A 27,599-nucleotide genomic window follows, 5' to 3' on the forward strand; every position below is an offset into this window, starting at 1 on the left:
CCAGGTTACTTAAAAAAAATATGCTGTCCTTGTGTTTTTAATTTAATGATGTGTCTCACCAGGCTTTTTCCCCCTTCCAAAAATGACTATTTAAGAAACCTTGTCTTCAGTTGCAAAACCACTTCAATAACATGCAATTTCTCTATAACCTTTATAAAGCTAAAAGGGGAAATTATTTCCAAGAGTGCACCCAGCAATATAAACTACAGGTGTACTAGATGTCAACTAGAGAAGCATCCTCAATAAAACTCTTACCTTTTACTTAGCTGTACTGGAAATAATAGCTTTTGGGGTTGTAAAGTGCTTTGTAGGCTTTGCTTGGTCTTCGTCCCTTTCTTTTAGGACTTAACTAAGGAAGGAGAAAACTGAAGAGGGCTATCTGTCAGCTGACTTTTCACAGTTAAAGAACAAAGCAGGGATTTTCAGAGCTTTATGATCTGTGTTGAACAATGACTAGAAGGGCAGGGTGGATTTTGCTGTTTCATTTTCAATTGCTTAAGGATGTCTTATAAAAACAGGAGTTAGTGCTGGAGCTGTTCTGTGAAACGTAGCAAGGAAAAGCCCTTGTGTTATTTGGAAGTGCCAAGAACCTGCTGGCACAATAATGGTATTTCTGAATTTCGGCTACAGAGAGATCATGCTGATATGATAACCTTGTGCTGAAATACAAAAGGCAGAGATCAGACTACAGATACCTCACATCTCAGTCTCAGCCCCCCTCAGTGAATCACCTGGTTTGGTTCAGAGGCTTTCCAATGCCAAATAAATATGAAAGAGTTTCACATCTTCTCATATGGCTGTAAGGGCTGTAAGCTCTCTGCTCATTTTTTTGTAAGTCAATTGTTTCAACTTAATGCGACTAACCATGTGTGTCCTACCACATGTTCAAACAACAGTCTTAATGGAAGTTTGCTCTGGAGTCTTTATCATGGGATAATGCCAATTAATTATTTTTTACATAGACAATTTAATGGTTTCACCTTCTCCTGTGTAGGCCATGTTCAGATTCCTCTTTGCATAATCTGTAGATCTGCAACCTTTGCCCCAGGATTGTCTCAAGGGAAAAAAAGAATCATGAGGAAGATAAATCAAGCTGTATGCATACTGAAGTAAAACAGCTACCTGATCTTACCACTCTTGTAAGTAGGTTGCCAGATAACAGGCAAATTGCGATGTCTTACAGCACTCCCCATTTCTTTTTTGGCTCCAAATCAATCTGGACGGACCTCAGCCCTTTGAGAGCCTTGATGATGCCACCTGGCAAGTCAATTCAGCCAGAGCAGCGGGTAGGTGATGGGGCTCCTCCTAAGCCCCTGGGCAAAAAGTCCTGGGAGGTGGGTCAGGGGAATGGAGGAGGGGAGGTCGGTTAAGACTAACAGAAGCCTTACTCAGGAACTGAACCATTTTTATCAGGACACTCGGGGGAATCATCTAAAAGCTGGACTGCCCTGATGTTTAGCAGCACCTGCTAAACATCTGGCCCCTCTGTTCATTTCCCTTAGTCTCACGGGTCTTGCCATCACGACAGCCCTGACGTTGTAGTGTGCTCCACTTGGTGCCCAGGAGACGGCGAGGGGGACAGGCCCATTCCAAGAGCGCTCCTTCCACCTCTGTACGTACCTAAAAAAGGACTGTCCCCTACTAAAAGGCTTCTGAGCCAAATACGCTTGTGCTTATCATCCTTTACATGTTTATTAGATCGCACAGTATTAGACCTTGGTGAGTTTAGTCCTGTTGGCATCATCATCATCTGTAATGGTGTTGTATCTTCTCCCTCTCACGGGGAGACATTACCCTTTTGCCTCAGGGAATATGGGCAGTCTAACATCAGCCATGAGGCAACTTCTTTGGACAAGATGGGCATGTATTTGACAAATATAATACACTTCAGAGATAAGAAGCAAGTTCTTTGAGGCATGGCCACACATTTTATTTTTTTCCAAAGTATCATGAACTCTTTCGGTCCTATATAAATATGACATCAAAGCAATTAATCTGGTGTCCTATACAGTTCACTCCAAGGCATGATATAGCAACCTTCTTAACTGTGGACCAGAAGATTACATTGATATTTCCGTTACTTCAACTCCATACATATGAGTGGAACTAATTTATATCCTGTAAGGTTTTTGATTCTATGAATCATGAACTGACAACAGTTTAAAATAAAATAAACAGTCTGTCTTCCTTTTGGAGACCTACCAAAACAAGAATGTTTGCCACAAGCCCTGCTCCTTCTCTAGAATTTCAGTCATTCAGATTAAGGTTTTGGGAGGAAAAAAAAACCCTCACTACTGATTGCCAAACCAAACTACATGTTACTTTAGCTCCTTTCGCTCCGTGAAGATGTTGTTGAAGGGAAAACACTTATCACACATCTTTATGAAATTTGTATAAGAAGTCAGAGTGTAATTTTCTCTAAAGCTTGCAGTGGCCTCCATAGGGGTTTGCAGGCTTGACAGAGATGAGGTAAAGCTGGATCATTTTTTTCTCTGACTTAACCCTTATATAAAAGCTTGGAACTTTCCAAAACAACTTCCCTACATGAAACAAAATAGCCTGCTTGTTTGTTAGGAAAAAGGCACTGTAGGCATTCTTCTTTCTGTGAAGAAAGCAGTTTTCCACAATTGATCTGAAGGTTTCAAATTCTGATCTTTGGCAGTACTTAGCCTTAGCCTTTGTGCCCTTCTAATTTGTGCTGCATTTGCAGAGGAAAAAAAAAAAAGATGATCTAAATTTCCACAAAATGGGAGTTTTAGAGGGAAAAAAAATCAAACTTTTGAGTAATCTGCTGCATTTACATTATGTTGCCATTATTTTGTCCTGAGAAAGAAGTGTGCCTCTCTGAAGGGAAAAAAGAACCATAGAGAGTTTGGCTGTAAAAAAAGAAGCTGAAAATCTACTAGCAAGCAAAGACTCATAGGGTTGGGAAACCAGTCTTCCCATGTCAATCAAGTATTCATCCTAAAGTACACAAATTACTGATCTAAGGAATTTTTATAAGTAAATTTAAACACCATTGCATATTTAATATATATGTTAATAAGAGACAAAAAAATATGGACAGGCAGTATTAGAGGGAGAGGTGCAAAATGAGCTCATCAAATGCATAAAACTTGGGTTTCTGCTATCTAATTCACTAGTAGTATAATTTAAAACAATCCAGTCGGAAAAGAAAAAAAAGGTTTTCCTGATCTGAAACATTCAGTTTCCGACTACACCACGTTTCACATGCTGCACCTGCAGAGGTTTAGGAGATTTTGTTTTGAAATTAGCAAGATGCCTGGACATCAGGCGGAAATCAAAGCACTCAGTTCAGACTGCAAGACTGCTGCTTGAGATTTTCATCAAATGCTGGACTAATTTCAGATCTGCATGACAAAGCCAGAACCAGTTCCAGTGAAACACAAGAAAGCCTAAAAGAACTTATCTAGGAGGTTCTTTCAGGTGCTCCCTGGAAAAAAGCAGTCTAGAAAGCACTAAACCCTAGGATCTTGCCAGTAACAGTAGTGCTCACCATCTCAACTTTTAGACAAAAATGACATTAGAAGCCAGAGCTGTACCTTGCCGCCGCCGACTGTTGAGTTTCCTAAAGCAGGTCCCCTCCACGAGCCGATTAAGACGTTGCTGCTTGATCAGCTCTAAAATCTCAGGCTGAATCTTCTCTTTTAGTTCCCTTAGGAAGAAAGAAAAGCTCTCATGAGGTTCAGCAAGGACCACTCTCTTTCCTCTGGGACAGAGTCCCACGAGATGTTTCTGCAAGGAGTTCAAAGGGGACAACGGTCACAGGCAGGCCCGGGTCAGAACCTGCTCCAGGCAAAGACCTTTTTCGATAACAAAGCAGTGGAGTCAGGATATTTCTGTCTGAGACATCTCCCTGCTAATGCATCAGTGTATGACTCAAGCAAGTCGCTTACTTGTTTCTCATTTACCCATCTAAAAATAATGCTGTAATTCATCAACAATGTTTTCTGAGGCAAAGAATGCTCTTTCATTGTAGGAGCACTATGAAGCCTCTTGGAGGGTCTGTCACCTTTCATGGCATGATCCTCTGCTGGTGCACTTTCTTAGCATTATTATGTAGGACAACACAAGAAGAAGAAAACACATTTTGAAACAAGAAAAAAGAGCGCGCAATGGCAATAAGCCAAAACAACAATCAGTGCTGTATCCTTGCTCTTCCATACTATTTGATTAATTCATTACTATAAGAATTTTGTTGAAGAGTTACCCATGACTGGGGATTGCTCAAGAATCAAGTTTTACCCTTGCGCAGGAGCACAGAACCTCACGGTGCCTTGAGAAATATAATTACATATCCTTAAGAAAATCCATTTCCTACAGCCTGCTTCGATAAATGGGTTCAATGTGTTAAGAACCAGGCAGAAAATGTATGCACATAATATTTAAAGTTGATTTCATACACTGTCACATGGATTCACAGGTGTCTGAATTCATCAGTTATAACCTCACTTAGGTTCATTAAGCATACATAAAAGACAGGTTTAAACATCAACTTGACAGCAAGCCTAGTAAAATTAAAAAGTAACGGAATGTGTAGAGGGTTTATAAAATATGAAGTGCATCAGAACCACAATTTTGGATTGCCGTGTGAATTAGGCAATACCAAAAATCATTCTGTTTCGTAGTATGTTCCAGCATTCTTCATCAAAAGAAAGCAAACCCATGGTATTCCCTAGATAAAATAAAAACGTTTCTCTTCTTGAAAAGTTAGGAAGTTCAGCAGATTTTCACGTTTATTTGGGTCCTATACCTTTGATATGCAAAATCCCATTGAAATCACTGCAAGTTCTCTGTTAGAGAGATCAAGCCTTTAAATAGAAATGCCATCATTCTCCTAGGCATTAACAAAATGGTTGGCATTCTTGATGCATAACCCACTGCATATTTGCAAGCTGTAAAGATCTAGCTGGTCAAAATTCAAGTATTGTAACTATAGAAACAGGCCACCTTTAGGAAATGTATTATTAATCCTTTACGATCAAACACTATTGTTTTCTCACAGGAACTAAGGTATTAATATGCTAAATAGTTAAATACTATGATTAAAATAATTTTGTGCTTGAACAAACGTCTTTCTGAGCTGATGAGTTTCTCCATTCCTCAGGTAAGTGCTGGGAGCAGGTGCAGAAGAACCTCAAGAGAAAGCAGGGTTAAAACACAGTATGGATTACTGAGCTCACAAGGTCACCGACTGTAGCTCCAGCTGGACTGATTTCAAATAATTGATACTGGTATAAACATCAGTTTGATATGTAGGCAGTTTAATTCAGAAACTGGATGAGTATCATTAAAGAGGTATTAAAGACATCATAGCTTCACAGATATTAGACACCACTAAAAAGACAGAAATGAATGGGTCAGTCACCCAGCACATTAACATCAGCACATTAAGTGATTGCTTACTCATAGTATTCCCTCTTCTCTCTTCTAAAGCCCCATCCGCCCTTTACAAACCAGAGGTAGATAGGGATTTTTAATCAGTCCAAAAATAAACAAGTAACCCCCTCCAAAGTAGCTCACTGTCTAAGACAGACCTTCCATCAGAGAAAGGGAAGCAGGAAAGAAGGGAGACCTTCTGCCTCTTGGCTAATATGCCTGAGTCCTTCTCACGCGCGTGTATGTACCCTCACAACTGCGAAGTGCAGAGGCAGTACTCGCTTCTGTTTTACAGTCCCCAAACTCGAGCGCACAGAGGGTTTGCCGACAGCTTTCCTTACTCCTCTGAGAGTCAGCCTTTAGTGACTTGAGTTCAGATACATCACTCAACCCAAAAGTCCATCCCCACCTTGCTACGGTCACCTGTGCTTACTGGCCTCAGTAGCTCAAGTCAACTCATTACTACCCTATCTTGTACAGTTCTTTTTGTTCTTTTAGCTATTCCTCAATCTTCTCAAAAACTATGACTCCAGATTCATTCTTGCAAGGTGATCCTGCCACTTAACGCTTCTCACTGTCAAGAAGGTTTCTGTTCTTTTCCACCGCTTCAAGGTGAAAGAAAAGGGGCACAACAATCAGATGTAGGCACACAGGTAAACCAAAGGGTCTAAGGACAGGAGCGTTAGAACAATCTCTGAAAAGAAATAGGTCCCTGTGCCTAATTTTAAAACCAAATAGGAGCAGGGAGCTAAAGGAAAATCATAAATGTAAATCTATTTGGGTAAAATTTTTATTTATTCCTCTTCAGATGACATCAGCTGAACGTTTTGTGCTTGCAAAGGATGAGAGAACAAACTAGGACAGTATAAGGAGAAGGTAGCTTTAAAAATGGCTATTGTGGAACACGCTACTGTCCTTCAGAGATGAGAGAATGACAAAAGTTACTGAGCTGATATGACAGAAAGCTTGGGAGAACTATGTAATAATATATCATCATTAATTTTCTGATCTCATTGGTCTCAGCGCTATAGGCAATACTGACATCAGTGACTTGCTTTTGAAAAACAGCCCTTAATTGCCTATAAATTTGAAAATTCCTAGAAATAATTTTTGAATTATTGGAAGAATACTAGCTCTTTTCTGCACCAGTTAAATCTGTCCATAACTTTTAACTTACAGTTTCAGTTCCTTCTTGTCAGACACTTTCCTTCCACAACAGGGCATATTATAGGCATTTAAATCATTACAACACAATAGAAAAGTAATACCAAAACAACTTCATGTGTTTTGTCCTTCTATCTTTTAGGCTTGCTCCAAATCACTTCATGCTTTCAGCTCAGGCATTAATGACTCTTTCCAACATTGCAGAAGAATCTTAAAAGATACAGAACGCTCCAAAAAGCATCTACATCTCTCCCTCTATTTCCCTGTATGCTACTGATTTTCACCTAAATATCACTTAGCAGCTGCTCCCAAACTGACATGATCTCTCCTTGAATCACCAAGCGTCCATGTGGACATCAGAGCTCTGTCCAGTATTAAGCCATCTACTGCCATTTAATGTCTCAAGGAGACCTCTGGTCCTCTACGGGCCAACGGGATTCCCAGATACCTTCTTCCACAGTCAAAATGGACTAGTGATATTTGTTTTTTTTGTTGTGGACTGGCAATTAGGATAATCAAAAATCATCCCAAGCTCTTGAGTAGATTCTGTTCTAGAGGACTTTTTATTTTCCCTAATTCAAAGTAGAAACTGAAACACTTCAGCTCAGGTGATGCAACAATATTCATACAAAAAAAAACAGTTACTCCTTGCAAAACAAGGCTGTTGTAATTAAGTGGATCTAGGCAGAACTTTCCAACTCACATCCAAATCAAACTTGACGGAAACTTCTCTCATCCAGCACATTGAAAACTTAAAACTTCAGTACTTTATAAAAGACCAGCAGAAGAAAGGCTCCTATCATTCTGAATCAATGGATAACCATCATCTGATTGCCATATTCTGATGCAGAATTAAACAAGGCTCCCTGACTTTAAATTCAGTTGTGCACCATCTCTTTTAGCATATCTGTAAGGCTTTTAAATATACAGCACAGCAATGATTCCCCTCTCCACTCACAGTCTCCCTCCCCACAATGCAACCCTGATTCTGTACTTATATCCATTGTGCCATCTATGCAATTTGAGTGAGTTCAGTACATGGAATCAAAATCAAAGGGGAAAATGAAAGGACCGTTCCTTTTCACAGTCAAGAATAAGTGATCACGGATGCAATCAAAATGCAAATGCATAGAGTTAAATCTCTGCAAATACAGTTGTGATTGCTTAAACACCTTATCGACTTAGCCTTCACAGCCTTTAGGCTTAGCCTTTATCCTGAATCTGAAATGAGTCGCTCGTAACCTTTCTGCTGCTTTTAACTGTTTGTGTTAGTTGGCTCTTGCATTCCATGATGGGGAAGGAGATTTCACACCGTGGCAGCAACTAGCCAGAGTGATGCCAGAATTAAAGAGTCACAGAGGGCACTGAAAAGTCTCATGAGGTTAGGAAATGCTGCAAGTGAATATAAATAGTCGACCTGTATCATAGTTAAATAGTTGACTCAAAGGGGAAGCAGGGAAAACGAGAAGCTTTGGTGACAAGCTTAGCAGTATAGAGCAGCTTTGAACCACTAAACATTGCAGGGGATTGGCAGGGGATTTCTGTGCAGTGTAGTGATGCAAAAATGTCTGGAACTATTTGTAGGTTTTTAACTGATGCATTACTATGAGTGACACCAGTTCTAATTGGGCATTAGGTTCTATCTTCTAATACACTGAAAACATAAAAGCAGCATTTTCCCTTTGATCCAAGTTGGTATGATTCAATTTGAAGTGTGTAATTCTGCTTAGCTTACGCTCTCCCTGTTGCCCTGCTGCCCCTGGAGGAATGTGTCCCCAGAGCTTGTACTCAGATATCTGCACCCTTTAGAAACAAATCAAGCATCTTACATATGAATTTCTGTAGTTCTGCCCTAAAAAGGAGGTCTGGATAATCATAATGAGCCTTTCCACTTCAAATATGGTCAACATTTCCTGACATTTCAACTGATGCTTTGGAATTGCCCCCATTTTTCTGCTAATCTCAAGAGGTTCCTCCTTTTCTGAGCGTTTGGGCAGTACAAAGTCAGAACCTGTCCTGTGCCACCAGCTCAGCCACGAGCCCAGCTTCCATCCAGAGCCAAGTGCGGCCTCCGCTTTTCATATAATAGAACAAAAGGTATTCTGAGAAGCAGGCAGGAGCTACGGTGGCAGTATTAACATTTGATACTTTGCAGTAAACAATGTAGGAATGAGAATCCCGCTGGACAGCTGCCAGAATATTTTCATCTACAAATAAATAACTGCTTTCTATTAACATCAAAGATAGATAAACTATAAACAAAGACAGTAACACACAAATCTATTCTTTCATGGAGCCAGCGTATATTGGCTCCTCTTGCTCTGGGCTTCACTCTCGCTCAGAGAAGTGACATCTGGAATTTTTAAAGGCCCTCGGACAGAAGATAAAGTTTAATCTGAAAGAAGAAAAACTAACACCACCGACACAAACAACCTCACACGCACAGTCATACAAACCCTGGAAATGTCAAAGCATTGTTTGGTACAAACAAGCCATGCAAGGCCCTGTAGGGATTTGCTGAATCTGATTTAACTGAACTCTGAGAAAGAGCTGTGATTCCCCGCAGAAGAAAGCATATGCACTTCAAGCAGTTGCTGCTCTACTGCTTTTGAGCACAGCTCTCTGGACAGCTTTTTCTTCAGGTCCTCCCTGAAGAGCTCCCGAACATCATTCATATTTGTTAATACTTCCATATAAGAAGGGGTTAGGAGAGAAGACAGTACTTACAGAATCGGACGAGACTGGAAATCTTCCTGGTTCATTCTTTCAGACTGACGGATTTTCAGTATTTCTGTGTAACTGAGATTCTGAAGTTTGCTCTTGAACTGGTCCAGAGAGCTAGGCTTGGTAGTGAGCGCTCTCATTATCTGTTCCTTCACTACCTGCATTACCTGTGGATGACAACGAAAAAAAAAAAAGAAAATATGTGTTAACTCTTTCTAGGGTTTGGTGTCACGATGCGGTTTCTAGGTAAAGAAGATGATAAGTACAATCTGGTCTCAAGACAATTTCTCAGTGGCATAACCAGAAAGTGAGCTTTCTGGTAAAGGTATCAAGGTACCACACCTTACAGCAAGGTACCACATCTTACAGCAAAAACTCATCTGCACTGTAACACAAAGACGTGGGGCAGGGGGGCCTCAATCGCCACTCAGCTGTCTCCCTAGACAGCTAAAGTGTGATTACTGGTTACAGTTTTGGATGTCCTGCTCTGCCCAAGGCTTGTATGCACATGACAGCAGTAACGTGGCTGTCTGCATTCGGAGCTGAGGTGACGGTCCCATCACGCAGGGGACAGGACACCTACAATATGCTTGTAACTGTAGAAGAAAGCTGTGAAGTCCTTCAGAGCTGAGCGCAGATTCACTTTGGGGCTTCTGTCAGCTCAACACAAGCAAAGTGTTTTTTCCATGCTGCTTAGGATAACAGCAGTAAAAAAGGTTTAAAGCTGCTCTCCTGACCAGAGGTTGGCAGCGCTCGCTTCCCTCATTGCTGTCACGGTGAGAGGAGGAGAGTCTGGCCATACAATTGTGTCTGTGTGAACATGAGCATTTGCTGTCCAGTTTCTTCTTGTTCCTTCTCCCCTTTTTTATGCTGGGGCTATTTGGTCAGAGCACCGGAGTTTCAGTTCTCAGCATGTCCGACATGAATCTCCCTGGTCTCTGTGATGGAGCACCTTCCTCTGCAGGTGTGTAATTGCCATATACAGTGAAGGACAGAAAACTTGCTAAAAGAGAATGTTAAGTCAGGAGAGAAAGAGATCAATTTGCCAAGGGTATTACAGGATTGCTTTTGAAGCAATGCCATAAACAATGCAACCCAAGAATGAGACTGAAGGATGGCTGGGCAACAGCCATCAATCTGTGTATTAATTATTTTATCAGGAGAAAACTGCTGAGACACAGTTAACTAAGGGGAATTGCTTGGCACTAGTTCAAATAAATACATATCACAAATTACTGTCTTACTGTGGAGAGATTATTCCACAATTCTAGACTTGTTTCCTTGGTGCTGGTGCAAATCACACGCTTTGAAACATTTATCTGATGCTGTGCTTAAGCTGGCTGAAAAAACAATTTGTCAGACTCAGAAAGGCCCATCCCACTCAAATCTAGCAGCTAGGAAATAGTAACAACCCTCTGGTTTCAAAGCAGATGTGACAGAAATTAACAGCTACAGAAACAGAGGGCAACAGCTTTTTCTGCACTGTTAATTTTCTTTTATTCTTTTGTCTTCGCTACTTTTCTTAAAACAGAAGACAGAAGCTCAGCCTCTCAGAGGTTCCCTACACATTCTGAAAACTTTTCTTTACACATGAATATTTTATTGCTTCTCATGTTTTGCCTTGGTCTCCTAACTGTCTTTGCCTGCGCTGTTTTCTATTTTTGTTTCCTGAGGTGCAACTTCTTTCTGAGATGTGACCTAAGCGTTCATCATAGCTGTGTCCAGCAGGTGAAATTAAGCCATTCAGAAATTGAAGATAACCTCCTTCCTTACCACAGGGACTACAACCATCCCAGAGATCTACTTTAAGAAGAGCAAGATGCTCCTCACAAAGCTGCCGGCTCCGGTGGACAGTGATGGCTTTGTCACCTTCCTGCCCTATGGGTGAGATAGCCTACCCACACTTACTTGGAAGAGTACCTTACTTTGAATGCACCCTTGCAATGAAGACCCTGCTCTTCGTAAATTTTGCAAAGCTGGTCCAGAGAGAGCGGAGGTTCTCCTCATCCCTTCCTACAAATCTAATAAGCACATTGTTGTGCATTTGCAGAAGTCTTCTAAAACTCAGTTTGATGGTAAGAAGCAATTTGGAATTCTGTACACTACATCAAAGCACTGCTCCCTTCATATACAGAAACATTTGCCTTCAGATGGTGGGCAACATGCTGCCTAATGCTTCGAAAGGGTACTTTGCTGGTCTTCTGGTGGGAATTAGCTGTTTCATCTGAAAGAGGAACTTCTCGATTGCCATCTGACTCCTTAGAGGGATTAACGCCTCCTTGACTGCATTTAGAGTGCAGTAACCAGACCATCCCAGTCCGAATAATAAATGTGCTGTGAAAACGTATTTAGCCATTGGTTCCTCCTAACGGTAACGTCAGAGCTTCCAGTTAATTGTGCTTAACTTTGGGCCCTCAGAGAGAACACGACATTTAAACACCATCTTTACTTCCGATTTCTGTGTCCCACAGAAAAGCTGTGCTGGACTACTTACTACACAGTTTTACAGTCAGCCTGCAGTCGTCATTTCTGTGGTATCATGCAAACACGGGCAGCTAAATTCAGACATGTAAATAGCATCATTGCTTGCTCATAGGATCAAATTTCCTGGCTACTAGAAAGCAATAAATTACTGCAATTTCAATCAGACAGGCATAGCAGTTAAACCTTCACTTTTTAGCGCTACACCAGATTTGCAAGCATATATAGTGAAAGTCTTGACTCTCAAAGATAAACAGTAGGCACTCCTAGGCCTTTGAACAATTCATTCAAGATCCTCTGCCTGAAATCACTTACATATATGCGCGGTTTCCATTTCACACATGGTTATACCTAACTCATACGTGCAAGTATCTATAAAGATCTGGTATTTTGTTGCTTATATGTGGATTTAGTTTCTTAATATCAGGCACTCACATTGGAGTGCCTCTATGAGCAGTTTTTCCCATGAAATAAATAGTCACACAAATTAATAAATACTGTATTTTAGGGAGCTGCATGCTTGCTGATCTCCTTTCCAGTCTGTCCTCCGAGCCATCCAAAGGAAGCAGTGCTCATTCTTGGCTAAACAATGCACAAGAGATTCAAGTTCGGTAGAGTCAGGGAGCTTTCATTTACCTTTAGTTGCAAACTGCTGCATAAACCCTTGTCATCCCATTCCGGTACTCTCTGTTGTGGTTAATACCCAAATAATGCAAATTGCTCTCCTTTGTTATGATCTGGAAAGCTATTCACAGGGTACGGTCAAAGAGCTGCTTAGTTTATAGGCTCCCTCTGTCCCAATGACAGAAGGCAGGAGAGGTATGCCCCAAGCCCAGCGTGTACTGGGGCGATCATTTGCCTTTTAATGTTTCTAGCCAACAATATTTAACTAGTTGGCCAAAACGTCAAAGCTGTTGGTTGAGTCAGGTCTCCTGAGCATTTGGGAGTCACTGCCAAGAAATTCTAATCTGTTCAAAAATCTCTAAAGCTGAGTTGCCAGCCCTTGATTGCTGCTGTCTGAGAGACAAGGTTATCAACCCTTTCCCCCCATGTATCTGACCTTACAATGAAATTAAAGGTATTCTCTACTCAGTATAATTGTACGTAAACATTGGAGATAGATAGTTCTTTTAATTACATTACACTTTGTCTCTCATAGTAAGAGGTGAGTGTTTCAGCGAGCGCATTTGCTTTACATCATGTCCTTCTCATCTGACGACCGTCTATATGGTAAGAAAAGGCTGAGCTCTGCATTACGACTAAGACAGGCAAACTTAGTGAAGACAATAGCCAAAAATATACCTTTTTTTGAAAGTTAAAATCGCCACGAAGCACAGGACCTTATTCCCTGTCTTTCATATTTATCTAATCTGTCTTACATTTCTAAGGCTGATATCACCATAACATTAAAATAGATAAATTTTTGTTAAGCTCTTTTGGTCTAGCTTTGTGTTTAGCTTGATTTCATCTCTGCTATAGCCCATTCTGATTACTTTGCTTCTCCAGCACTTGCCCCTCTTTTGTTCTTTTTTTCCTCTCTCCTATCTCTTGGCATAAGAACTTTTATCTATGTGAATAAGCCTACTCCTTTCCAGAGAGATCAGAGATCTGAACACTTAGGCCCTGCAGCATGGGACAAAATAAAAAGCGGTACGAAGTCAATGTGAGGAAGGAGAGCGTATTAGGGCCTAACACCTCACTACATGGCAACGTACCACTATCTGCATTTCAGCAGCTCATTTGCAACTATGGAAAGCGCAAAATGGCCTATCCTTTCTACTTACCCCATACCAGTGCAAAGTTTGTCCTTGGCACTGACTGGAGAAGACTGGCTGCCATCTCAGACACTTATCATTGCCTGCAAGCTTCTGGAAACTTATGTCTGAACCTTCCACTCACCAGACGCCCTCTTTCCATGAGCTCACAGCATCGGTCTTCCTCAGAAATCACCCCAGAGCACCCCCAGGGCCTAGATCTTCACCTCAACCCCTCTGTGGCACACTGGATGGGAGATGAACCCATTTAATAACTTCCCCAGAAAATCAGTGTTCCTCTTGAGCATGCATGCTCTTTAACATGTAACAAACCTTTTGTAGGTCATGGCAACCAGAGAGCTGGAGACTGTCACAGAAGCCAACCAACTTGTACTACTAGTATCTGGTGGCATACGTTATAAGGGAATTGTTGCCTGGTAACTAATTCAGGGGGTGTGTGTGCATGTGTGTGCCTGTCTGTTGTGCTGAATGGTTGCCATCAACCTGACAGTGCAGCTCTCTTCAGCACAGACAAGACTTAAGTAAATCGTGAGCCCATGAGACAAGAGTGTGCTTGGTTCAATACTTTCTTAGCTTGGCTCAGAACTAGTAAGTACTGACACGATTCTCCTACCTCATTGCAGCACACTATAAAAGAGCAGCCACTGGACTGCACTATATCTGGAGACTGCCCTCTACAACAAGACTTCAAGCATTTGTGAAGATACTTCTTGGAGTATCTGAGAAGTTTTAAGGCTGCATCCATTGACTTTTCCATCTGACCATTCAAAAACACACACACAGAAAAATGGAAGAAATGCCTTTGCAAATTTTTTTGCCATGAATTCATACCTAGTTCCCTTTCTAAGTCTATCTAAACATTCCTGAAAACAAGCATCTTGGTTTGTACAAAAAATTGTAAAAATGAAAGAAGAGAAAATGTAAAAAATGAAGGAGAAGATAATCTGGTGATTGAGATCCAGCTTATTATTTTAGTTGCAAAGGGATTTCCTTCAGGTAAATCCAGACAGCAGGCAAAAATAAGGCTGCAGGATGAAATGGTCAAATCACTCTTAATGAGCAGTGCTTACTGACAAAGAAGGCCATAAAGAAAATCTAATTCTGAAGGGAAAGGAAATGACTTCACTTTACAAGCAGCCTGTCAATCCCTGTAATGAAAACTTTCATGTTTAAAGTGCGTGCCAGCTAATACAAGACACTTTTTTAGGCCATTCCAAAGGATAAACTGCCTTAACTAGATCAATGGTTACATTTTCAGAGTACTCAGAATAGTCATCCTGAGAGACTTCAAGGTTCTTGAAAGATAATAAGGCAATGCTGTTTCTTCTACTATTGCCACATGTTGCAGTCTGGAAGTTCACTCCAGTCCCTCGTTCACAGACTGTACCAGGCTCCCACTTCACTTCACTTTAGAATATTAAGCCAAACACGCCATCCTACACAAGTAAATTTGAACTTATTGCTAGCACACCCTAACCACTGACAAGAGACTCCAACATTGCAGATCATTTCTTCTGATATAGTCTGTATACTCAGAAATTATCAAAAAAGCAGTTTCTAATCTTCTTACTTATTCCAGAACACAAGGACAGGAGCTGCAGCCAGTGATAAAAAGACTTCTCTAAGCCAGTAGGAAGTATATAACCACAGGAATAATTAAGTTGATTCATTTTCAGGGGACAGTATTCCAGGGGATGAGGAAAAGGCTGTCAGGGGATTTAGCAGGTATAAGCTCTGATTCATTTTCTCTCTTCATTTTCTGTAGAATTTAAAATTTATTCTGAAAGAAGTTTTTTTGTTAGGATTTTAGTTTTGGCCTTTTTTTTAAAACTCTTTTGCTTGTGATTCTGTTTTTCTATTATGGATCAAGAGATCTCTCAGTCTGCAGGCAAGAGACTTGAAGCAATGCAATGGCTTTGATCAAGTGGAGCAGCCTGTCTCCATGTCATATCAGTAGCAACATGGTTAACCAGTTCAGCAGTGAGCATTATTTTGCAGGAACACCTAGCATGAACAAACGAGCACACCTAGTAGTTGTGAACATGGAGACAAGAGGTAGAAGATGTGACAGCAGCTCCATACAAGGTGTTTACAAGTTCTGCAGCAGGTCCTTAAAAGCTGAACGCTGTAGCAATATAGAGTTTTTCAGTGTGAAACCTTTCACAGTGTCAGAACCCAAATAAATCGCCTGCCTTCTGGCAAGGAAGAGAGTGAAGAGAATGTTGCATCCTTCCTGAGGATCCCAAGTCCTTCTGAAGTTCCTGAGAGCCAGCCCAGGAGAGCGAGTGGTCAGGAAAGAAAGGCTGAGGACAAGGCGAGGACCACAACCGCTCTGCAATTTCAGAACAGCTCCTGACTGTTCCAGCTTCTTCGGTCCCCTTGACTACTGAGAATCACAGGTTTGGGGGAAAACAGACTGATATCACCCGGTTCCTGAAAACTGAAAGGCAGAGACTATTGCTAATGGAGGACCACGAGAGAGGGGACAGAGGATTCATTACACAGGACATAGCTCCTCTATGGGCTCCAGACTGGTAAGAAGGGAGGCTCAACAGCCCCAGAGTCATGACGACAAGATTGGCAAGTGCCCTGAAACAGGGTCAGAAAGGGAGGCTGACAACACACCAAGGAAGGGATGAGAGGATCAGCTTCATACCAAGAAGCTGACGTAAAAAAAAAAAAGTTCAGTTCCCTGACTCCTGGCTACTTCTGCTACTGGATGTGTGCATTTTCTAAATACTGTTAAGTGTAAACAGATCACTAATTGCTGCACTCTGTTACATTACAACTTTAGGCTCCTCTACCTCTATAGGCAAAAGAAAGTAAGCCTGTGGAAAAAACTTGACTTTCCATTCCCCAAAGCAGCTCTCAATTCTGCTAGCTGCAGTGGTTATTTTTTCCTTGGCTATCTAGATACTGATGAGAAAGGAGCCTTCAGTTCTTTTCCAATATCACTATTTATTTGCTCAATTAAAGACAGGAGTACTGGTAGAGGCTTTGGCCGGGAATAAAATGTAGCTTGAATTGGATTGAGAAAAAGACAAAAAGCTACCAAAAAAATCCATTGAGGGTAATATGGTTAAAGGGATGGGCAAGGAAGACGATTTGAACAATGAATGTTAACAGACTGGAGTAGACGATGGAAAAAGACAGACAGCTAGTAGAAAGATACTATGGAAAAGTGACCATAGCTGGAACAGAGGTTCTATTAGGGAGAATCAGCTTGCAGAGGAAATCATCTGGTTGATGATTTGAAACACAATAAATGAAAGGACAAGAAAAGTCTGAAGGAAGGAGGACCGTGGAACTGAAAGTTGTGGTGTTGCAGTAGAAACTGAAGACTGAAGAAAAAAGAAATGAGATTTTGGCAGAATATCAGTTAAGAAGAAATGGAAGAAGCATGGGCAGAGTATGTGGGAAATGATATCTTTATTATAACAGCACAGTAAGCTTGCTGGCTGAAGGGAAAGCCTCCTTAAGGGCTTGCCTGAGGAATTTGAGGCTAAAACTGATAGTAATAAAAGGGAAGCAGACAGTAGTGCTTTAACTACTTGAAATGAGGATTTAGAATCATTAGTAAAAATCATGCAAACATTGTCCATGAAGTCTTCATCCATTTTGGTAAAAGACAACGTGAAAGCAGTCCATTGGGTTCTTGCAGGGTTAAAATAACATGCTACCCTCAGTTTGAGAATTCAGTTCAAAACAGAGCCACCGACGTTAATCTAAACATTCAAGTCAAATACCACATACTTGGGTTGTCTTTGGTTGAAATAGGGATGACTGATAGATGGGAAAACTCTTCCTTACACTTGGTATTTGCAGAACACTATTTGCACCAGAAATAAGAAATAAATCCTGTTCTCCTTTGTGCTTTATGCCTTGAGGTAAGCAGAGCAAAGGATGAATCCTGTGTGACAAAGCTTTTCTGCCCCAGTAAAATGATGTGCAAAGTTAATATGGCAGTCTCTGTAAACTGGCTTGTTAGTTAATTGAAGTCTTAGGTCAGCCAATATTACATTATTTGCCCCAAAGTCTGACAACCTCCTCTGGCAAAATGAAACATGAACAAATCATTTGTGGGTGGCATTTAATCCAGGGCTTTTTACAGACAAAATGTACTGTCTACTGTCCGCTGATCTTCTCAAACAAAATGTTAAGTGCGGGGAGGGGGAAAAATGAGAAGAGAGATATTTATATCCTTAGTCATATACTGATGTAATAAGTAACATGTCAAACAACACAGTTGTGAATTCTAGAGGAAAACAGTAACAGTTAACCATGATTAGGAATATATGTTTAGGTGGTGCTTACCTTAAAACACACAATTATATTAAATGGCATACACTAAATGCACATTAACTGTAATATATTGGCAAAGAACTGATTCTAGAGAAGGAAAGAGAGGACCAGATCCTATTAGGCCGCTTTTCCCATAGGCAAGAGTAAACGTCAAAGAACACAAGCTCTGGGTATTAATGATGAACAACAAAAAAAGAGTCTTTGAATGAGCAGAGAAGGAAGAAAAGCATGGGAACAAATTTTGAAAAAGAGGATCAGAAAGGGCCAAGAATATTGATCAATAAAGAATATTGATCAATAAATCTGATAAATGGATAAAAATTTAAGAACAACATTTTGGGTTACAGCTGCACAACCTCCTATTTCCTTTGGCTGAGATGAAGCGGGGAGAAAGAAAGAAAAAGATAAAGGTGTGACCAGTCACGTTTCTGAAAAGACCTTCCACTCTTTTACAGGGCTAGAAGTGCAAACCACTGTGCTCAGGCCTGTTCGGCCTGGGGTGCGAACGGCCTGAGCCTGCTGGGTGTCCCTGCACCACCTCTCTCTGCTTTCAGTCCGCTCCTGGCACTCTGCAGCCCCACTCCAACAGGGAACGGTGGCTGGTGCACCATGTCTGCCTCCTCTTAATACCAAAACTCCATTACTGCTGGTTTTACTTCAACAAATAAGAACTTCACCCTTTAATCCTGTGTAACTATTGTGATGTTTTCTTTTTGCCTTAATAAGAAGTTGAAATATTGAAGATTTATGGAAAAAAAATTCCACTAGCATCTCCACAAAGGAAAAGAAATGATAAGTAGAAGTTGAAAGCTCTAGCTAGTTTCCTGGACTTCTGTTAATTGGCATTCACCACTCGAATTCTACTTTTTTTTTGACATTCCATTTCATTAAAACACAAAACTTCAAATGTTTCTACCTAATAAAAATTACCGGAAAGATTAAAATTGTGGTTTTGGATTCAAATTCTCTGTTTAGAAAACTAGATTATGCATTTAGAAGGTTTTGCTGAGGAATGTAGGAACCAAATGTTGAGTAAACTCGTGCTGGATCATTTCATTCAATCCAGTTGTGTGCAAGTCCCTCCAATTATGGCAAATGATCTGGCTGAACATCTAGGAAATACGCAAAAAGGCATTTGTGCAGATGTACTATTCCTCTAAATGAACTTAAATTTTTTTATGCAGCATAATTTACAACAAATAGGCTGTAATAATTTTTAGGTAAACGCTTGTTTTCACATTCAGGTAAATGAAGAAAGCAGTGAGCTGAGAAACATGTCTACAGAGTATCTTCTTTTTAAGCACATCTCATTTAATAACAGTTTCAAGTGATAGCTGTATTGATATCACAGAGGTCCAGTCAGTGCTACAAGAATAAAAACAGTTGCATGAATTGACTCAATGATTTACAAAAATACACAAAGCAGTGAAAATATTAAATCCACTGTGACTTGTTAGATGCTAGCTGGGTCTATAAGAGTTATTTTGTAAATCCTAAGCTCACAAATTACTGACTTGACGGATGATAATAAGCACTGTCGGGACTGTTACAAACCAGGATCTGCTCGTAACTGCCAACCATGCACAAAATGTCTTATGTGCTGAAAAAAAACTTAAGAAAAAAATGTTTTCATCACTGTTTTGAAGTATTTTGAAAATTTTGAATAATACTTTTATAAAAATTCCAAATTTGTGCAGAGTCTAGTCCGATGAGATCTTTGCCTGGGATCATTATATCACCACTGTGCTGGTCATATAAATAATAAGAACAACACATTATTTTTTCCCCTTGAGTTATGGCATGTAACCAGGCATATAAGGAATTCATCTAGAAGAAGGAAAAACATAGATGACATGTTTTGCCATGCCTCATTCTAAAAACTGCATCAGAATGGTTTATGGCTTCAGAGACCTATATATTTGATAGCTGCAAAGGAATATATATTTTTTTCAGATTGAAGGAAAGCTTTTTTGAGATCTATACACAGTACGGGAAAATAAACTACCCCCCCATGATAGAAACCAAGGATTTCTCTGACACTTAATACTAATACCAGCAATTTCAAAGCATCCAGATACCTCACTGGTTACAAAATCAATTTGCTAGCCAGGGAAATTAAGAATGGGACAAACCTGCTAGGTTACCCAATCCTCTTCTTCAGGGATGGGATACGTTCCCATGAGCCACCACAGGTGGTCTTAATCAAAGACATATCAATAAGCAGTAAAGCAGTATCGTCGGGACCCTTTGTCCCCCTCCCTTTCACTCTGTGTATAGGAAGCACCTGAAACTAGCACTTTTTCCCTCCGCATCACGTCCTTACCACAGCCTCAGGTTTTTTTTTTTTGTTTCTGTTCCTTTCACTCATGCTAAATCAGAGCTGAAGGAAGTTTTCTCACAAAAGGATTAAGACAAGATTGCAGTATTTGGCTTCAAGTTTATTTCCCATTATCGATCTGAAACTACCAACGACACACAGAGAAATGCACACATCTCCAGAAGCACATCGATCCTGCCTGGAAGGGTAAATAAGGTCTTAAAATAGCATTATTTCCAGTAACCAGCTAGTAAGTTATGGATGGAGACAGGTTTATAATCTCAGTGACGACACACCTGGTCATCGGTCTGGTCTCTGGTAACCTGAATGCTGTCACTGCACTTCTTCCCATATTGTCATAGATTACTGCACTTCTTTCCTTACTGTTATAAACTTACATTTCTAATAAACCTGCTGACTCCTCCTGTCCTACCACACTGTGACTACTTGGTGTGCTGGGGAAGGAGACGTTCCCAGAACTAAATGCAAGCTATTTGTTTTCCTTCAAAAGGCTATAGTCAAATACTGGGCACTCCACAATGCAGTAATCAACAAAAACGTATCAGACTTATTCTGAAATCCCCCGAGTGCCTCCCATGTGATTACACATAGGATTTGCTTCTGTAAATTCACTTGGGTCCAGAAAGAGGCCAAAGAGCAGACATGATGCTGGAGTGAACTTGTTCCAGTGGCACAGACTGGTACGTCCAGACACCTGTTTCACGTTTTGGTGAGGAGAAGTGTAGAGCTGAGGCTAAAGAAACCAGGATGTTATTCCTTTTTTGAATCATCCATTGTACTGCACAACTGGAGTGCAGCAAGAGCACGCGAGGAAATGAAAGCAAAAGGTTTGGCAAAAAAACTTCTACTATTTTATCCTAGTGACAGCTACACAGAAGAGGGAGGGAACTCCTGTAAGGGAAAGGTTGGTGGGAATGATGCAGTCAATGTTTTTTTGCATGAACTGGTCATAGAGACAATGTTACAGAGTCAAGGGGAAACCACTAGGTAGAAGCAATTTGCACCAGGTGGAAGGTAGCTGGTAATACAGTGGGTGTAAAGCCACGGAAAAGCAATAAAAATTTGGTGAGGGAAAGGTGATGATAGTCTAACTTGGAAATGACTATGTAAAAAGCATTTGGAATAAAGTACTGCTGGATTTTTAGGATATAGGGTGTAAGTCAGGATGGACAGAAGTTTTTTGAAGGATTATCACTTGATCACATAACACAGCAAGATGGAAAATAAGATACACCCAATAATCAAAAGAGAGCTTTTTTGGAAACCTCCATCCCCTTCTTCTTGCATCAAAAATGCATCGAGGCCAAAGACTGCTGAGAGCAGTGAGCCATCTGGCATTTTCTTTAAACAATCTCTTTTATTGCTGGCTTTCCACCGAGAAAATTGAGATTTCACGCCATTTTCTTCACACTTCCAGGTCTGCCCAGCAAAAGGCAGGTGTCTGCACTGTCATGGCCCACACTTCCGCAAAGGCCGTTCACAGAGAGGACATTTTCCCACACCAAATCACTTCACGTTTTTGTTATCTTCTGCTTAAGAGCCACTACAGACTGGGCTTTCCCTCGCTTTTTTTTTTTTTTTTCCTTTCCTTCTAGAGTTATGATGTGCTCCCAGGAGCATACTAAGCGAACCCAAACGTCCTGGCGCAAACCCCGCAGTCACACGTAACTTTCTACTTCAGAGGAAAGACAGGCTGGGGAGAGCCTCATAAGGCTGCTATCATGGTACGAAGGAGGCAAAATAACAGAGCGCTGCACAAGAGTTCCCCGTGGCAGCTATGAACCGGGCAAAGCGCCCGGGGCGCAGCGGCCAAGGGGGACGTGAGCCGAACCGTTGGCTCCCAGGGAGGAGTGAGGTGGGAAGGCAGAGCAGCCAGGTCCTTGGGGAAGGGCTGCTGGCATGAGGAGGGGAAACATCGGTGGACATTGCACCTGTCATCAGCACCTACCGAGTCTTCGGGAGTTTAGCTTTAAATAAATGAGAAAATCCCCCCCAGCAAAATAACTCAAGCTCAAAGCTGACTGCTCCGCGGCTTTTGGCTAGTTCAGTTCTACACGGAGGCTCTGCACACTTCTTTAGCTCATCATTCGTCTTTGTCAAACGAAACACAATCTTAGCACAGTTGGTGTTGCAGCTCACAGCCATTACCTACCAAGCGAACAAAAGTGCTGGTTGCAGGAGAGACAGCCTGTGGAGAACAGGAGTCGGCCTGCTAGTATCGTTTTTCATAGAGGTAAAAGGAAAAAGCTGCCACTCTGATTCAGTACTGATCACATCACTATATCTAAGTCTGGCATCAACAAATAAATAGGACGCACATTTGCTACACATTAGTATAGAAGATATTACTGAATTGGAGTGGAATTAATTCTGATAACCTACCAGACTCCCTTGCACCACATAAACCACTGTGCTTCATCTCAGCAAAGCAACTTGCAGCTGCCTAATGCCTCACCTTGCCTCAGCTGTAGAATGGGTAGAAAACTATTTACTGTGTTTAGCTCACAGTAAGACTGTAAGACCCTTTCAACATTTATAAGGCACACCTGAATTCCTCAAACAAAAAGACTTATGTAGGTGCAAAGCACTATTATTTGCTTTGTTCCTGTTTTCAAAAGGTGAAAAAAATACCTGTTAGAGCTCCTCAGGAAAGCCGTAAACTACTCCAATAGAAATCTAACCAAGTGGCATACTTTTTAAAAGAAGAGAGATTTGAGGTGCAAGTACAAAGGTCTTGAGAACAGCAAATGCCTGTTACCTTGTACATAAAGGTACCCAAGTCCTCAGCATTGTTATTGATTTTATACAGACACCTCTACAAATACCAAGATAAAATGAAAAGATAGGTAAATATTTCCTGATGAGAATAAAATTCTGATTTTCCTATCAAGTGTTCACACTAAGCACGCCTCTGCATAGCTCCTGATGAAGAGTCTGGCATGCGCTGCAAAAATGACAAGTAACTTGGGCTCAGTAGCTTCAGGCAGCTCCAGTTGCTTGGTACAGTTTAAAGGTCCTTCCCTTCCCAAATTACTAATCACCTGCCCTCTCTGAAGTGGTTCTTTTCATGAGTCTTAAGTTCATTGCTCATAAAATTCACAAAATCAAAATTAGTGGAACCCACCGAAAAAAAAAAAGGTAGTAACTGAACATCTCTCCAAATATCAACTTGTCTTACTGCCAGAGATAGCAACGCAACAAGTTTGGGTAAGACTACTTCCCAACAGGATGTTAAAAACGCAACCAATGTAGCTGCTAATTTGGAAAACCTTGATTAGCCCAGATGCATTGTTTTCTTTTGAGGAAACTACAGAGAGGAAAGCAAGCCAGTGTGCTCTCCACTAGCGCATTGTGCGCTCAGCTCCCAGGCAGCCCAGCTGCCGGCTGGAATCTGACCCCGGAGCGCTCCGAGCCCGAATTGCGCTCGGCTCCCCTGGAAAGCCAACGCTGCAAAGAAAGCTACTGGACAAATATGGCCAGCCTTTCTCTCTGCACAGAACAGTTTCCAATGGCTGCAAATGAAAGAGGCTGGTATTTAGTAGGGCTTGAACAAAGATAAGGAAGGCTCCGTTGTAACATGTTTTGCTTAGACTGCAGTGTAAGCATAACTTTTACCAGTCGCGAGAAAAACAACCCAGAGAGTTTTAACCCAGTGGTAAGTTCATGTGCTTTCTGTATCAGTAAAAAATCTCTAATTTACACCCATTTTAAGAATTGCTTTCCACTGCCATCAGGTGAATATCAAAAGGATGGTAACGAGAAAGAAAAAAAAAGGGCCAAACTGACCCCTGGTGTTATTGTAATCAAGCTGAGCTAGACTGGGAAACAACTTGTACTCTTCAAAACTCAAACTCTTCCTTTTTCCCCCCTGCTCAAAGTAGGGTAAATCTTGAGAAGAGAGAAACATCAAAGAACGGAAAGAAGTATTTATGTCTAGATCTAAACATCTGAGAAGTCCCACTGAACACAGGACTGCGCTTAAGAACAGTACTGAATAAAGGCCCTAGTAACTGCCAAGTTCAAAAGCCAACATACTCTGAGAGACCGAAGGCAGTGACAGAAGAAAAAAACCAATCAATCAGCAGGGACTATTGCAAATAAGCCTGCATGTGTGCATGTATAGAGGGCTTAGCACACACAGGGCCTGCATCTGGATTGCTGTTGCAATAATAATATCTACTGCATATATAATCAATTAATTTTGATGATTTTTTTCCTTATCTCAAATCACTGTCCTCAAGAAAACAGTCCAATAAAATCTATTTTGAGGTGTTTTTGTTAATATGGGCTAGTTTTTAGGTCACTTAAAACTTTTACCTAAAGAAGGCTGGATACCTCCCTAAAAAAAAACATAGATAAAAGAAATTATTATCAACTTCCTCCTCAAAGCATTTTAACAGAAGCTTTATTTATTCTTGGATTCTTGAAGATTGCAGCCCACGTATTATTTGTCATTTTCCTCTTTTTGGCCAATTTGTCATTTTAATTCTTTTTTCTTTTCCTGCTTGTGTCTCTAGACCCACTTCTCAAAATAAAGAAAATCATGAACAAGGAATAAGTAGTAAAAAGAAGACATCAGGAATATTTGCTCCTTTCAAAACTAGGGCTACTTAGAGAACCAGCAGCCAAATAACAACATCATTTTTCTCACTTTTAGAGCAGATATAGTAGAAGTAGAGCCTGGAAAGTGTTTAATAACCCTTACTTCAAATTAAGGGGTTTTATATACTTGTCAGCAGCAATCTGCTATTGGCAACACTTTCATACATATCCTAGTTATTATTAATCATGGTAAGTGGTGAAGAGGTGAGATCAAGTAGTAAAATCTGCATGTGGGCAGGAGCTTTCCCATGGTGGTGAGGGTCTACAAAGCGACGGGTTAAACCAGCCAAGCATATCCATGCCATACAATCCCATGAAGTTAAAAAACCCTCAACTCCCAGTAAGCTTTCCAGAGAGATAGGCATTCAGGTGCTGATTCAGACTGTGTGCCAGCTGCATTTGAGATGATGCCAAAGGTCCCTTGACAGGGAAGCAGCTCTGGCCCTTGGGAGAAGGGACAGCGGCCATGGCTCACCCAAACTTCTCACCCCACTGAGAAGATCCTTCTGCCTCCAGCTTCACTCAGCTTTTGGGCAACACCTCTCCCTCAAACTTGGTGACGAGGAGGGAGGATAAATCAATAGCTAAGTGTTGCTGACTGAGGGGAACGACCTCAGCAAAAACAACTTGAAAAATTAAATCTCCTAGCACAGCAACCAGAGCAGCCTGTACATGGAAGCAGCATCACCAGCTGAAGGGAGGCTGGGGAAACTCTGGCAGAGAGACTAATGTGGGAGTTATGCTAGCGTTTGCTGAAGGGCTGTAGGCAGGTGGGAGGAACCTTATTTTGCTCAGGGAAGGAAAGGGGAAAGAGAGGGAGCAGGAGCCCTGTTGTGCTGCGCATATGGTGGGGAATACAGAGAATGTAAATTATTATGCTTTCTCCTCAATGTTCTTCGTGTCTGATTTAAGAAGCATGCTGATGGAGGGTATTACTGGGTCAGACTAATTTCAGGTTCCGAGTACATAAAACAACTGAATTTTTATCACTGAGGAAAATCATTTTTGGGGCACAGCACCTCTTCAGGAAGCGCATGCTTGGCAGCACCGGCAGAGAGCGGAGTGCACGGGGCATCCAGGCTGGCGGTGCTGCAGCTCTTGCTCCTCATCGGCCACAACCTTTCACATGGGAACGTGGCAGGTGAGCGGCACTGGCACGCAATAGCAGAGCCGCCGGGCCCTTTCCAGGCATTTCTGCACAGCCACGTGATTGCCAGCCTTTTTCGGGGGGGGCACCTGACAGCCACTCCCCGTTAGCCAGAGGTAAAACACAGAATCAGCCTCCATCTGCCACAACTGCCAGCCTGTCTGGTCAAACTGCCTAAACCCTCTACTTCTCCCATAGTCCCAGCCCCCCTCCTGTCCTTCTCCTGCCTCACCAAGAATTTGAGGTATTACAGTAAGCTCTGGCACCTCTGTGAACTTCTCCACTGATTCTTCCCAGGCTACTGATTTTATTACAACTGTCTAGTAGATATTCTTCCTTCGTTCCACACACTCCCCTAGGTGGGAAGAGGGGGAGAAGGACTTTCTGCTGTTCACAGAGACCTTGAAGGCTTGAGGGGTGATGGGGATGTCCACGACCACAACTCACCTGGCATACCACTTGTGCCAGCCCAGCCCTGCCAGCATGCGGCAGGAGCTGCTGCTTAAAACTCGGTCATCAAAAGCCTTCCGTCATTTGTTTTCTAAAGCTAGCTGTGTTTCTCAGGCCCTTAAACATGTCTTCTTTTGGCACTGTGTTTTTCCAGGCATATTTTGCTTGTCCCTAAGCAATACCCACACTAGAAACATGTTACACGTATAACAATGGTGCCCCTGTAATTCACCTTCCTGTTGTTCTTGTTTTTTTCTTTGAAGTAGAAAAAGGCAAGCTGCTCTTCCGAATGACTGTAGCATAAGTAGGTGTGACAGAGATGTGTAATTTTTTCTACCTAAACCACCAGGAAGCCCATTTTCAAGCATAAAATCCAACACTTGGCACATACATTGCTCGTACGAAACAAACAGGGCTGCAGCGCTACCAGTTGGAAGTACATGGGGATGCCCTGTTGTGGAGTCTCTATCTGAAAAGGAGTTTCTGTGGGATATTTGGAGAACATCCCATTTGCAAAGACTGCAAAAAATATTCCACCAAATGATCTCAGAGTGTGCTGCCGATTCTTCCTTCACTCCACCTTTCCCTGAGGGAGTAAAACAGTTTTTAGGCCCCTCTGGAGAGCAAACAGAATGCTAGACAGGACAGATAGCTTTCAATTTTAAAGAGGTGAGAAACCTGCATAATTAAAGACATCTCTTTCAGACTTACTAAATATACTCAATGGAAGAGCAGATGTTAAAACTTCCAGTTTCCCTCTCATCGAAAGCAAGAAGGAGGGAAAGCTTTTCTGCTCCTGAGATGCTCAAAGATTTGGCCAGCTGAGACCACTTCTTAGTTTAGACTTTCGAGTACAATGCACATGTGTCTAAGTAAAGCTGAGAGGGAAATCTGTTCTCTGCAAGCACATTTGTCTCCACAGTTGTAGCTATGCCCCAAAGAAGCTAAGACAGTATTTATGTGAGAGGCCCGAGAAGGATCAGCTTTGATGGTATTATTTGCTGTCTGCTCATAAATCTCTGTGTCTTTATCCAACTATCCTAACTCTACAGGTACCCGCAAGCAACTCTTATTTTATTTTATGAAGCCAACTGTTTAAGAAATATTTCCAATGTTTTTTCTGAAATGATAGCAATAAACATTTCTGTCATTCCTACCAAAAAGTGAGCCCCCAAACAAAATTGGATATCAAGCCTAAGTCCATCCCAAGAGAGGA

At 41.4% G+C, this 27,599-nt stretch overlaps 1 protein-coding gene across 13 annotated transcripts in view; it reads right to left on the bottom strand.

Annotated features, from left to right (window-relative positions):
- Positions 1-27,599, bottom strand: part of ELMO1 (engulfment and cell motility 1) — a 328,408-nt gene that overhangs the window by 19,761 nt on the left and 281,048 nt on the right. For all 13 annotated transcript variants that reach the window (XM_009679671.2, XM_068935901.1, XM_068935900.1 and 10 more), the window contains 2 exons: positions 9,292-9,455; positions 3,564-3,676 (listed from right to left, as the gene is read on the bottom strand). In XM_009679671.2, coding sequence (XP_009677966.1) covers positions 3,564-3,676; positions 9,292-9,455 — 277 coding nt within the window. The remainder of the gene's footprint in view (positions 1-3,563; positions 3,677-9,291; positions 9,456-27,599) is intronic.

This window comes from Struthio camelus, chromosome 2, assembly GCF_040807025.1.
Source record: "Struthio camelus isolate bStrCam1 chromosome 2, bStrCam1.hap1, whole genome shotgun sequence".
Taxonomy (NCBI): Eukaryota; Metazoa; Chordata; class Aves; order Struthioniformes; family Struthionidae; genus Struthio; species Struthio camelus.